The 14,183-nt window shown below is 38.8% G+C and overlaps 1 protein-coding gene across 1 annotated transcript in view; it reads left to right on the top strand.

The window, feature by feature from the left end:
• LOC140492085 (A disintegrin and metalloproteinase with thrombospondin motifs 2-like) overlaps positions 1-14,183 on the top strand; it is a 240,277-nt gene that overhangs the window by 191,888 nt on the left and 34,206 nt on the right. Inside the window, exons 10-13 of the mRNA XM_072590792.1 lie at positions 3,108-3,221; positions 3,931-4,076; positions 10,817-10,992; positions 12,698-12,831. Coding sequence (XP_072446893.1) covers positions 3,108-3,221; positions 3,931-4,076; positions 10,817-10,992; positions 12,698-12,831 — 570 coding nt within the window. The remainder of the gene's footprint in view (positions 1-3,107; positions 3,222-3,930; positions 4,077-10,816; positions 10,993-12,697; positions 12,832-14,183) is intronic.

Raw genomic sequence — 14,183 nt, 5'->3', positions numbered from 1 at the left:
TGGGTAAGGTGTTGGAAAAGGTGATAAGAGATAGGATTTATAATCACCTGGAAAGTAACAATTTGATTAGGGATAGTCAACATGGTTTTGTGAAGGGTAGGTTGTGCCTAACTAACCTTATTGAGTTCTTTGAGAAGGTGACAAAACAGGTGGATGAAGGTAAAGTGGTTGATGTGGTTTACGTGGACTTTAATAAGGCGTTTGATAAGGTTCGACACGGTAAGCTATTGTACAAAATACAGAGTTTCGGGATTGAAGGTGATTTAGCGGTTTAGATCAGAAATTGGCTAGCTGAAAGAAGATAGAGGGTAATGGTTGATGGGAAATGTTCATCCTGGAGCTCCATTACCTGTGGTATGCTGCAAAGATCTGTTTTGGGGCTGGTGCTGTTTGTCATTTTTATAAATGATCTGGATGTTGGGTTTGGAAGGATGGGTTAATAAATTTTCTGATGACACTAAGGTAGGCAGAGTTGTAAATAGTGCCAAAGGATGTTGTGGGTTACAGAGGGACATAGATAACATGCAGAGCTGGGCTGAGAAATGGCAAATGGAGTTTAATGTGGAAAAGTGAAAGGTAGTTCACTTCAGAAGAAGTAACAGGAATGCAGAGTACTGGGCTAATGTTCAAATTCTTGGCAGAGTAGATAAATAGAGAGATCTCTGTGTTCAGGTGCATAAATCCCTGAAAGTTACCACCCAGGTTGATATGGTTGTTAAGAAGGCATATGGTGTGTTGACGTTTATTGGTAGGGCGATTGAATTTCGGAGCCACGAGGTCATGCTGCAGCTGTACAAGACACTGGTAAGGCCACTCCTGGAGTATTGCTTATAGTTCTGGTCACTGCATTGTAGGAAGGCTGTAGAAACTTTGTACAGGGTTCAGAGGAGATTTACTAGGATGCGCCTGATATGGAAGGAAGGTCTTATGAGGAAAAGCTGATGGAACTGAGACTAGTTTCATTGGAGAGAAGAAGTTTGGGAAGTGACTTAATCGAGACGTAGGAAATAATCAGAGGGTTAGATAGGATGGACAGTGAGAGCCTTTTATCCTCTGATGATGAAGGTTAATACGAGGGGACATAGCTTTAAATTGAGGGGTGATAGATTTAGGACAGATATCAGGGTTAGTTTCTTTACTCAGAGTAGTAAGGGTATGGAATGGCCTGTCTGCAACACTAGTAGACTCGCCAAAGTTAAGGGCATTTAAATGAGCATTGGACATACATATGTATAATAATGGAATGGTGTGGGTTAGATGGCCATCAGATTAATTTCACAGGTTTCGCAGGGCCTGTACTGCGCTGTAACATTACAGTAATTCTTAACAGTAAGTAGAAAAGTAAAGAAATAAAGGTAAAGGTCAAACATCACAGGTTTTCAGAAGTGCTTAGCCACACTGGGACTGGACTTCCTACAGGGACTCGATCTCCTTCTCTTAGCCATGCTTCTCCACTCAGTCCATTCCAGTAGTCACCAGCTGTCATTTGAAAAAAGATCCTTTTATCCCTATTCTCTGCCTTCTGTCAGTCAGCCAATCCCCTATCCATGTCAGTACCTTGCCGCAGTTACTCAGCCCTATTTTTAACCATGCCTTTCCAAGTATTCTGCAATTTCATCCTGAATAATGGACTCAAATCTCATCAATGACCAAGGGCAGGCTAACTGGCCGGTAGTGTCCTTGTCTTCTGCCTCCCTCCCTCCTTAAATAGAAGTGTTACTTCAGTCATTTTTCAGTCTGTGGGACCCTCCCAGACTCTAGTGATTCCTGAAAGAGAAAGAGAACGTAATTCTCAGTTCTTGCTTACAAATCCATGGTTTCTTTACTCTATTCTATTTCTCAAAGGTAGCTGTTCAGATATAATTCAGGGTGTATTTATGAGTCTAACTTCATTATACTTCCAAGCAGCCAACCAACTGCCCAGCATTTCCTTTCCCAATATATTAAATTATGATATGAGTGTGAATAAAACAGGGAATATACATTTGAATCATAGAATCCTCACAGTGTGGAAACAGGCCTTTTGGCCCACCAAATCCACACCATCCCTCCGACGAGTAACCTACCCAGACCCATTCCTCTACTCTATTATCCTATATTTACCCCTGACTAATGCACCTAACCTACACATCCCTGAAGTCTATGGGCAAGTTAGCATGGCCAAGTCACCGAACCTGCACATCTTTGGATTGTGGGAGGAAACCAGAGCACCGGAGGAAACCCATGCAGACATGGGGAAAATATGCAAACGCCACACAGACAGTTGCCAGAGGTTGGCATTGAACCCGGGCTAAGATTACAGTGGTGCTGGAAAAGATCAGCAGGTCAGGCAGCATCCGAAGAGCAGGAAAATTGACGTTTCGGGCAGGAGCCCTTCTTCAGGAATTGAACCTGGGTCCCTGGTGCTGTGAGGCAGCAGTGCTAGTCACTGTGCTGCCTATTTGACATTAACTCAGTCACTTTGGTATTGATGGCTTTGGATCAAAATTGTAATTTTTGTAGATAGTTTTCAACATGAGCCTTATGAATCTTGCCTCAGTGTCTGATCAGGTGACCGTTGCAGCCTTTTTAGATCCCTGTGTAATCCTTTTTAAAAAACCTATCGGTCCACAAAACAGGTATAACAATTAGATGAAGAAAGTTAAGATTTGATTGTCCATTTTTTACTCCTGTTGAAGCAGTATTTAAATTCCTCTATGAACTTGCAATTAGTGACCATTGTTACAGCGTATTTGATGATAGATAGAATATAAATTAAGGACTATAATTTAGCAAGTTTTGAATGACCTGCTGAGTAAATCCACCATGACATTATCCTGAATGTATATGTTAAATATCTAAAAATTGTGCAGATTTTTATTTCTGTTACATGAAAGTCCTTCAGTCAATGTCTTTTGCAATATTATACCGTCTTTTACTTTCAGAAAAAATGCGCATGGAAGTTTGCATCCTTAGATTACCAAAGAAAAATTATCACTCATAGTTAAGTACATTATAAAAGTCATGAAACCATCTTCAATTTTTTTTAATGTGCAATTTTATATTATGTAGCAACATTTAACAGAAATGTATTAGCATCCTAAGCACTCTTCCATTTGTGGTTTCAGTTTCGTACCTTTGATCCCTGCAAGCAGCTGTGGTGTAGTCATCCTGACAATCCATACTTCTGCAAAACCAAAAAAGGTCCTCCATTGGATGGGACAATGTGTACTCCTGGCAAGGTAAAGTCATATATCCAGTCGTATTAACCTAGCTCTACTTTTTTCTTTTATATATGGTCCTATTTAGTTTTCTGAGACAGCAGCAGACATTTTGCAATTTCTAAGGAGTTATTTCAGATATTCTGTTTGGAAAATGTAACTTTGAATTCAAACTGAGTGTGATGAATACATGATCATAACAAGTGACAAGATAACAAGAAACAGGGAATAGCTGTGGCCAATGTTCAAACAACACATTCGCACTATTTCTTTCAGTTTTTACAGTAGATATGGGCAATTTCATTGCTGTGTAATGCAGTAAGAATGACGCATCTTAACTCAAGAATGCAATGTCAGAACAGATTTCTATGATCTTCATCGCTAACATAATTCAGTGAGATTATGCTGAGAGTAGGAAAGTAATTTCATGACACGAACATGCTCGAGTTCTGTGAGTGATAGCAAGCCTTCAAGTTTGTAGCTAATACCCTGAGGTGAAATTACTTAAAATGACTGCTGTTTACTGTTAATTTTTTTTTATGAAGTACTTTGAGTTTATGTAGTATGTTATAGTTTCACTTTATTATTACTATTGACCTCTTTATTTTGCTAGCAGCAGATATTGTTGTTATTCACATCCAGGGTGTCGAGTTCATTTAAAAATGTGATATTCTGAAGGGAGGAAATTAAAAGTTATGGCTAAATTGTGTAACTTCATTTTGCTTTCTAGCATTGCTTTAAAGGGCACTGCATCTGGCTGACTCCTGACATATTAAGACATGATGGAAACTGGGGGACATGGAGCAAGTTTGGATCTTGCTCTCGAACTTGTGGAACTGGTGTACGTTTCCGGACACGCCAGTGTGATAACCCATTGTAAGTAGGTTTTGATATAAACAATTAGTTACATTTTATCATTGAGTGTGATTGATGCAAAATTGAAATTATTGATTTACAATAAAACCTACTTCTCCTCTGTGTAGAAGTCACCAATGCCATTTTTTGATCCAGCTCAAAAACTACTTGCAATAGAAATTGTTACATGAAATAGATAACTGAATTTTTTTTTAGTTATCTTACATGATTTGTGATACTATTTCCATTCTACAGAGAAAAACTACTCAATGATTCATTAATTTTCCCTGATTTTTGCAGTTGGCAACAAAGTGATAACACTTGCCTTTGACCATGAAGGAAGCTGCCCATAAAAACCCAGCTATTTCTGTGGCACTGATTTCATCTTTCCTAACTTTAGCATCATCAAGAAGGGTAAACAGCCAATCACAGTATAATACACACACACAGCAAACAGGCTAGAAAGCAAAAGCACATATTTTCCTTTACATTTTATAATTTTATAAGGAGTGAAATAATTGATTAAGCCAAAAAAGTTGTATTGAAATTAGAATTAGTTTTATTGTCACATGTACTCACATAGAATCATAGAGATGTATATGTGGTCCAATTCATACATGTCGACCAGAAATCCTAAATAAATCTAGTCCCATTCGCCAGCACTTGGCCCATATCTCTCTAAACCCGTCCTATTCATATACCATCCAGATGCCTTTTAAATGTTGTAGTTGTGCCAGCCTCCACAACTTCCTCTGGCAGCTCATTCCATAGGTACGTCACCTGCTGCGTGAAAACGTTGCCCCTTAGGTCTCTTCTAAATCTTTCCCCTCTCACTTTGTACCAAGCCCTCTCGTTCCAGATTCCTCCACTCCAGGGAACTGTTACTGCATACATTCCCCTCATGATTTTATAAACCTCTATAAGGTCACCCCTCAGCCTCTGATACTCCAGGCTATTCAGCCTCTCCCTAGAGATTAAACCTTCCAACCCTGGAAACATCCTTGTAAATCTTTTCTGAACCCTTGCAAGCTTCACAACATCCTTCCTACAGCAGGGAGACCAAAATTGCACAGAGTATTCCAATAGTGGCCTAACCAATTTCCTTTACAGCCGCAACATGACTTCCCAACTCCTGTACTCAATGCACTGAGCAATAAAGTCCAGCATACCATAAGTAGTGTAAAAGGTCTACAATTGCCACTTCTGGCACCACTTTAAATACCAAGATACCTTGGTACATATTCTTCAATACAAATTCTCATCGGAAGGAAACAAAAGAAATAAATAAGGAGTCCAGCATAAGACTACAGAAAATTAGCTTGGATTTTTCATCAGGAAATTAATCAATTTAAAATTAGTTTTGCAGGGTCGGAGAGAGTCTTCAATGGTAGTTACAAAATTATTCACCATTGACAAAACCAAGCTAGAATTTATAACATTACATGTTTTTTAACACTGCTTTCTTAGAATAAAAGGGCAAGTTCTGTCATTAGATTTATAATTACTTGCATACTGTGGAGGTTTCAACGGCATACACAATGCCGCATCGAAGTGAATCATAGAATCCCTACAGTGTGGAAACAGGCACTTCAGTCCAACAAAGAGTAACCCAACCAGATCCATTCCCCTACTACTCTACATTTACCACAGACTAATGCACCTAACCTACATATCCCTGAACACTATGGACAATTTAGCATGGCCAATTCACCTAAACTGCACATCTTTGGACTGGGAGGAAACCGGATCACATGGAGGAAACCCACGCAGACACTGGGAGAATGTGTAAACTCTACACAGACAGTCACCTGAGGCTGGAATCGAACCCGGGTCCCTGGCATTGTGAGGCTGACAGCAGGTTCTGAATTCCATATTTAATTGAGAACATACAGAATCTAAAAATCGCAGTGAGGTACAAAGGAGTAAAAATGGTGAGCACTGACAGTTATATTGTTACTGTAAAATCAAAATCTTGCTATAATGTAAAATAATCTGGTCTTGCATAAACTTTAGATTATGCTGCAGTGAATAAAATAAAAGAATGTGTTTCTTTACTGTTAAAATCATTTGATTTAATCATAGAATTTTGATGTCCTTCAGTAAGAAAAGAGCACAATGCAAAAGGCAGAATCTGAAAACAGAATAAAATTAGCTGTGAACTGAGCCCAAAGCTGAAAAATGTGTTGCTGGAAAAGTGCAGCAGGTCAGGCAGCATCCAAGGAGCAGGAGAATGGACTATGAACTGAGCCTGTCCTTATTACAAAATAATTTAATTATCTTCTTTGTTTGGGTCACGATAAATCAAGAATATAGTGCTTGGAGTTTCCATGTAGCTTATCTCGCTAAATTCACACAAAGACTTCCAAATCAGTGCAAATTCTAATTCATAATAGATTCAGCACAAATTGAGTTGGTGCAATTTTTGTGCTAATTTAAATAATACCATGTTGTAAAGGGCGCCTTCATCCCTCCCCATCCTATCCAGAAAATAGCGCAGGCCCTCGATCCAATTAACTTACACTTCGAATTTCAGCTAAATGTGTTCACTTGCAGGTCTTTAATCAGTTAAGCTGCTGTTCTTTAGGTACATGGACATTGCATCTTTTAAGAGCTCTTAACTTTTGAAAAAATGAGTAACTGACAATAAGGCTTTTAAAAATGTTTTGTTTATTTAAGATCTTTTAAAATCAGGTTACTCACATGTGAATGTTTTGAGTGAAAATGTTTATGCTTTGTTTGTGGTGAAAGCATTTCCAGCTGTGTTAATGAAGCTGTGTTCCTGCTCTGAAATATATAAATATATATATAATTTTCTTTCTTTAAATATATTCTAAAATGCTACTCGATTGCCCTCCTCTTAGCAAGACTTAATGTAGCAATGTATAGATAAGTTGTGCAGAAACTTGAGCAAAAGATTCAATTTATAAACTTAGCTCATTGAATATGCCGAAATTGTAATCACTCCTCTAGTCCCTCCCTACACTTATCTCAGTTGATCTTGTTTTACTGCTCTTTCATTCACCTTTTCTTCAGCTTCTCTGTTGCTGTTTTAGATTACTTACAGTGTGGTAACAGGCCCTTCGGCCCAACAAGTCCACACTGCCCCGCCGAAGCATAACCCACCCATACCCCCTACATCTACATCTACGCCTTACCTAACACTACCGGCAATTTAGCATGGCCAATTCACCTGACCTGCACATCTTTGGACTGTGAGAGGAAACCGGAGCACCCGGAGGAAACCCACGCAGACACGGGGAGAACGTGCAAACTCCACACAGTCAGTCGCCTGAGGCGGGAATTGAACCCGGATCTCTGGTGCTGTGAGGCAGCAGTGCTAACCACTGTGCCACCGTGCCGCCCACGATTTTATTTGGGTGGTCTCCTTTTTACATCTTCTCTGATTTCTGCCTGGCTCATCCTTCCATCAATTGTTCTTTTGGTTGGAATGCAACAGACAGGAGACCAGTCACAGGCTGTAGCCATACCTTGGTGTGGTATCTGCAATGAATCCTATAAAGACTACATTTTCTTGATGTATGGCACTTTGGTCAGGGAGAGGAACCCATTCAAGGCTGTAATACCAGTGTATTACTGACAACCCAAGGTTATCACCTAGGTCTTTTCCCAAGATTGGAGGCACAGACTGCTTTTTGTAAGTGCAGATTTAGAAATTATTGGAAGGATATGGGATTTGTTGAGTGGTGCAAGATGGCATAAACATTGGAAAAGATTGTGTCAAAAAGAACTGTAAGGGTGTGCTGTTATGAAGTGTATTGGTAAGAACTCTAGTTATCTTAAAAATGCCAGTCAGAGCTTGAAGAGTTCCCTCAGGAAAATCACATTAAGACTGAGTGCACAGATACAGGCTCAGATTATAACCATATAGAGAATCCTAAATTTCACTCAAATCCAGCTTATCCAGTTTGCACAGGGGTAGGATTTCAGATGGTTCATAGTTTACACATGCTCACTTCATAAGGCACCTGGACAATTAAATAGGAGTTGCTTTCACTTAAAATGGACTTTGCACTCCCTAATGTCTGGAACCCAGAGTGTGGAGACTACGCCAAGTCAAAGCTAGTCTGTCCTCAGTCGATTCTTTTGTAATGCCAGGCTACCGTTTTCGAGAGCTCAGTTATCTCTGTGGATATAATCCCAGAACACTTTGGGTTGTGGGTCAGGCTTTCTTTAACAGAGGTCAGGTAATTCTCTGGGGATGGGGATCACAGATCTTTGGGGGCTGGGGTAGGGCTCATCTGCCCTTCAGGATTGTTAACTCTGGAGAAGAGTGTGTCGAAAAGTTGCACAAAGCTCTTGGAACTGTCCACCTTATCAAGAGCTGTCAGGACCTATTCGGCTTTGAGGAATATTATGACCTGAGAGCACTGTCTAGGTGTGCCAAGACCAGACCAGATCAGTGAGTTATTTTTTTTAGATGAATTGAGATTGGCTGGTGAGAGCTATGGGGATGGATAGAGGCCTTTAGGTGGCGCCAGTGGAATTGATAGTGCATGGGGACTCTGTGGGGTTGAGGGGGATTAAGGGAAATGTGAGGGATGAGGAATGAAGGAATATTTGACAATTTTATTTTAGTCTTGGCTACAGTGCTGAAGACCCAAGACAGGCTTTTTACCCAATCTCCCCACCCACTAACCACTCCACTGAACTAGCAGTCTCTTCAAATCTCCTACCGCACACCAAAATCGAAAAGTGCAGGCAGATACATTTAAATATTAGATTTGTGGAGTTATGATTTCTCTCATCTCTCACAAACAACCTGGAAATGAAAATTGAGTCATAATGTGCAGGCGTGGCTGAATATCAGCATTGAGTCTTATTGAGATTGTATGCTGAATATATACTTTTAATATATTTTAACAACTGTGAGATGGTTTACACTGGAGTTTAGCATTGTAATAGAAGTATTTCAAGATTTGGAAGTGAAGGGAAGGGTTTAGGAGGAAGTGATTTTTTTTTAAGAAATTTAATGCAGATCCAGAACAGACCATTGGATCATGTGTGGCATTATTCAGAGTCATTAAATGTATATGGTATCAATCTGACATCTTTGTATGATCTTTGCACCAGTAGAGACCTGCAAAATATTTGTGGTGAAATTAATGTACTTCACAAATTCCACATTGTCACCCTTCCTCCCAAGTCGTTCCTCCGAAGTCAGTCTTCCTTCCTACGTTGTCCCTTCAATGTCATACTGACCGTCCTATATCATTTCATTCTTCCCAGGGCACCTCTCCACCATCCCCACTATCTCATTTCTTCCATGCCATTCTCTCCTCTCCATTCTATTTTTATTCATACAATCCTTCCCATGCCACCCCTTTCAAGACATGCCCATCCCATTCATTTTGTGCAAGTCTTATCAACTCCATCCCAGCTCACAACCAGCCTTTTTTGCTGTGTCATCCAACTTCCTCGCTCAATTCCTTCCATACCTATTCCCATGCATTCCTGTCCCACTCCCATACTGTCTTCCCTGCTGCACCCATTCCTATCTTCAATCCCTAACAGGGACCTTTGCTACCTTCTTTTGCCTCTATCAACCCACACTGCCACTGCCAAAACCATCCTATGGCAGGCACACATGCATCTTGTGCCTTCACACACCAGTCTTATACACCAGCTCAGCTCTCCAACCAATCGGAATAATGCAGACAGAACAAAATTGCATTATTAGTGTAGAATCTGATTGTGACCCTTTACTCTTCTGGTCCTCTTTATGTCTTTAAGAATTTATTTTTCCTGATCATAGAACCTTAATTATTTAAACAAAACAAATAACTATAATTGGTGAAGATCTGGAATAAACAGAAAGAGCAAGTGCTGGAGAAACTCAGCAGCATCTGTGGAGAAAGAAACAGAATTAAGATTTTGAGTCAAATGACCCTTCGTCAGAATTAGTTTCTTTTCTTTGCCATCTCTTCTGGGTTTCTTTTTAGTCAGACATTTTCTGCATTCTCATTTCTCAGTGGGATGTGAAGTTATTGTTCGGTTGGCTGTATGAGCTGGGGCAGGCAGGTGGGATACATGTATGGATCTGTTTTGGCCATGAGCTGGCATCCGGTCTTCGGCACAAGTAGTCTTTGGGGTGATTAGTTAAAGAGCAATAAAATACAACAAAAAGTCATCCCTAATATCATTTCTCTTACTTGACTTTCACATCGAAACGTCATTGCTATCTCCTCCCTGCCTCCTTGATCATACCATTCATCTACCATATCCTTTCACTTTGTTGATTTCCTGAAACTCGCATTCCCATTGCTTCTGAACTCGAAAACGAACTTTCAAACACTAAGCTGGCAATTACTTGTCAATAGAGCTTGAAGCTTGGAACAATTGCACTGCCTAGTTTTGAAAGGACTGAAAGGCTTTCATTCAGACCTTGCAATTTAAAAACTTTTAAAAATCAGTTGGATTTTATGATTGGGTTAAAAATATATTCCCAATCAATAATGGCCTCTCATACCCAGTAAGTGATTGACTATTTAACCAAAGTAGAACATCCCATTGTATATCACACTGCAGGAACTTTAAAGTATGTTTGCCTTTTGAATTTCCACAAGTTGATGACTTGTGCGTCAGTGCACTTTAGGTAGCATGTATAAAAATGTGATTTATAAAAATAATTCTGTGATCATTTATCTTAAAAGTTTGAAGATGCAGGTAATATTTTACAGATAGAGCTCAGTAAGCTAGCCTTAAATGTCTTGACTGTCAAATTGCTCATTTTCCTCCCCTAGACCTTCCAATGGTGGGCGAGAGTGCTCTGGACAGAGCTATGAGTATGAGCTTTGTAACACAGAAGACTGTCCAGAGCATTTTGAAGACTTTAGAGAACAGCAATGCAGGCAGTGGAATAACAACTTTGAATATAACAACAGCATGCATCAGTGGTTGCCATATGAACATCGCGATCGTAAGAATGTTTTAATTGTTCTTGTCTGTGGCATTTTCATTTTTTCAATGTTCCTGAAAAGTTGTGAGTTAGCAGGTGCACAAAGTTAAGGAGAAAAAAAGCTTTTGCAGCTTATAATAAACAGAACTAAGTATAGCATTACATGTATTAAAATAATTGTATAAAATTGGATGTTAAGTAGAACTGAAAAACCTGCAATTTCAATCGTATCCAATAATGCTGGTCAGCAACAATCACATAAATAGTCAGGGACATAATTTGCAAGGGATTGTTAGATGTCAGCATTTCTGCATTTTACATGCCCACTTAGCTTATGTCATCAAACAAAAACAGTAAACATGATGGAGAATGTTGCTAATTGTATGATTCTGCAATTCAGTAAAGCTGACCTCAGATTTTGAAGGTGTTAGATGGCACACCCCTGCTGCCACCACCCAAACCAAGTAAGGCCTACTTAACCATCTCTATACAATCATCTCCAATGCTACACTGTCCCCAGGGAAACAGGATATCCTATTGTAGGGCCCTTGTTAAGGAGTAAATGAATGCCCTGCATCTCAGGAAGTCAGTAAAAAAAATCCAAGAAATGGCAGGGGGCCCAGAAGAACCAAAATGCCATGGGTACTTCAGCTTGTAATGTGTGTTTCTAATTCTAGATGTGTCTGCAACATGTGAACTATGCTGGCACATTGCAGAATTATTTTTAAGTTCTTTAAATCACTATTGAGACAGTTACCTTAATGAACTCCATCATTGGAAATAAATAAAAGTGGTAGGTATCAAATACTGTAAATTACAAACTTTGTAATTCTGCATCATGTGTGAAATAAATCCCATTCACAACTGAATCATATTGAAATAAAAGTAGGCAATGCCTTTGCATTTGACATTGTACAATATATCAATACTCAGAAAAATGTTAGAATCATTTAAGACATGGTACATGGTTACTGTAGCATGTATGGAATGAACAATGGCAGCTTCTGCTCCTCTCTTTTCTGGGTATGTTGTTTGCTAGAAATTGATTGCCATGACTACTCAGCAACTCAATCCCTGGTGCATCATCCAATAACAAGATGACAAAACCAACAATTTTCATATTGCCGTTTATGAATAAGGATAAATATTCTGAAGTGGAAGATGGAAATGTTCATACTGGGTCATATAATGGACATAAACAAGTCATGGTTTGGCTGACAGATCATTCCTCATTCCAGCTTAAGATCTTCAGCCCTTTAATTGAAGCAATTAGTGGAATGATTTTCTAACTGATCCATGCTGTTGGTGTCACGAGAGGTGCAAGGGTGTGTACAGAGTCGCATGATTTTTCACTTGTGGAGCAATGTGCTTCACTGTTGGCATCTCCAGTGTGCTTACAGATTTTTTTAAAATTGCTTTTCCTACATGTGACAGTAACAATTTCATTTGTGCAACTTTGCATAGAACAAAATGTAAAAGCAAACAAGGGGCACACTACTTAACCTTGGGATCAGAGATGATTGCCTTCTTTGTCAAGGGACCACTCAAGCTGATCTGAAGTAGGTGCAGCAATGATAGATTGCTAAGATACTAAAGTGATCATCATTTAAGTTGCACTTATAATAAGAAAGGAATTTTCATAGACATAAAAAGTTGAGTTACTTTATCAAATGACAAAGTTAATTTGTCTGTAATGTAATTAATATCTCTCAACATCTCTCAACAGCTGAACAAAGGTGCTTCCTGACCTGTGAATCAAAAGAAACCAGGGAAATTGTTTACATGAAGCGGATAGTCCATGATGGAACACGATGTTCATATAGTGACCGACATGACATTTGCGTTCGAGGTGATTGTGTGGTGAGTAATGTAATGTTTTGCTTAACGTAGATGATAGAAGTGACAATTTTGTTTTGAATTCTGTCAAGTGTGCATTTTATTTAGCCCAAGATAAGCTTAATAACTAGAATGGGTTCCACTGTAATTAATAGAACGATCTTTTAAAATTGTATTTCACAAATAAGACTTTACGGAAGATGAATTTTTTAAGGCATTCCATTTAATTAATTATATGTGTCTTTTGCACAAACAAGAACTTTTCCATTTTAAAAACCCTAGTATACTACTTCAGTGGCTACTGTCTCACTGGCTTGGCTGTTCATATAATGATGAAATATAAAGAACTTGAGTAAACAACATTGAAAGTACTTGCCTCTTTGGCTCAATAATAGAACCATTGCCCTGCTCTCAATTAAATGGAAATTGTTAACAGGACTCACTTCTCACCACTACAAAAGAAAGGGTTCTGACAGACTCTTGAGTAGATGGGCATTTCCTATCAAACTGATTGAATTTTTCAAGATGGTCACTAGATTGACAGAAAATCATTAAGTGTAGAATTTTAAACCTCTGTAGTGTGGCAGACATGAGGAGGGTCCTCACATCTGTTCAGCTTATGCTGGGGAGGCTTTGCTAGAGCCCCAGGCTGTCTCGACCGTAGAATTTAAATTTCTAGATTAATCAGAAATACCAGCTTTCTTGGATTATATCTGTTTTTCTCCTGCTTTAAAATAATTCCTGTTTAACCAATTCCTATGGACAAAATACATGTAGTTATTTAAATAATTCCATTTTTATAGAAATCGGCAGAACTTCACTCAACTAAAGTTAGCATTTTTGAGCATTGCAAAGCAGCCAATATGTATTGTTTAGTCATAGTGATAAAATGTAATTAACTAAAATAAAGTGTAACCTCTATATATAGCTCTATAATATATGCACACCATATTGTAAGCAGTCTGCTTGTTAGACATTGCTAGTTTTAAACTAAAATAACTAAAGAACAGGATCTAAGAAGAGGTATTTTAGTAAAAGAGAAAAACCACATCATCTTTAGTTAACAAATATTGGAGCAAAATAATTCCATTAACTCCAGCAAAAATTCTGTTTCCTTTTGAACATTAGATTTAATCGAATAAAATCCAGGTAGAGTTTAAAATAGATTTTCATCTAAAAATATTGCTTTTTCAAAATTTCTCAGGGTTATTACCTTGGCCACTCACAGCCTAAACAGAGATAATGTCAGGGGATATTCAGTCCTCACATATATCTCTGGTAGAGTTGTGCCTGTCCTGACTCCACATAAAGCTGGTCCCATAAGAATATACCAACTATGAATCTGACTGTTTGGCAACAGCTCTCAGGTATGATCC

Source organism: Chiloscyllium punctatum, chromosome 20 (genome assembly GCF_047496795.1).
Source record: "Chiloscyllium punctatum isolate Juve2018m chromosome 20, sChiPun1.3, whole genome shotgun sequence".
Taxonomy (NCBI): Eukaryota; Metazoa; Chordata; class Chondrichthyes; order Orectolobiformes; family Hemiscylliidae; genus Chiloscyllium; species Chiloscyllium punctatum.
The sequence above is the reverse complement of the archived record's forward strand: the minus strand, read 5'-3'. Positions and strand labels throughout refer to the sequence as shown.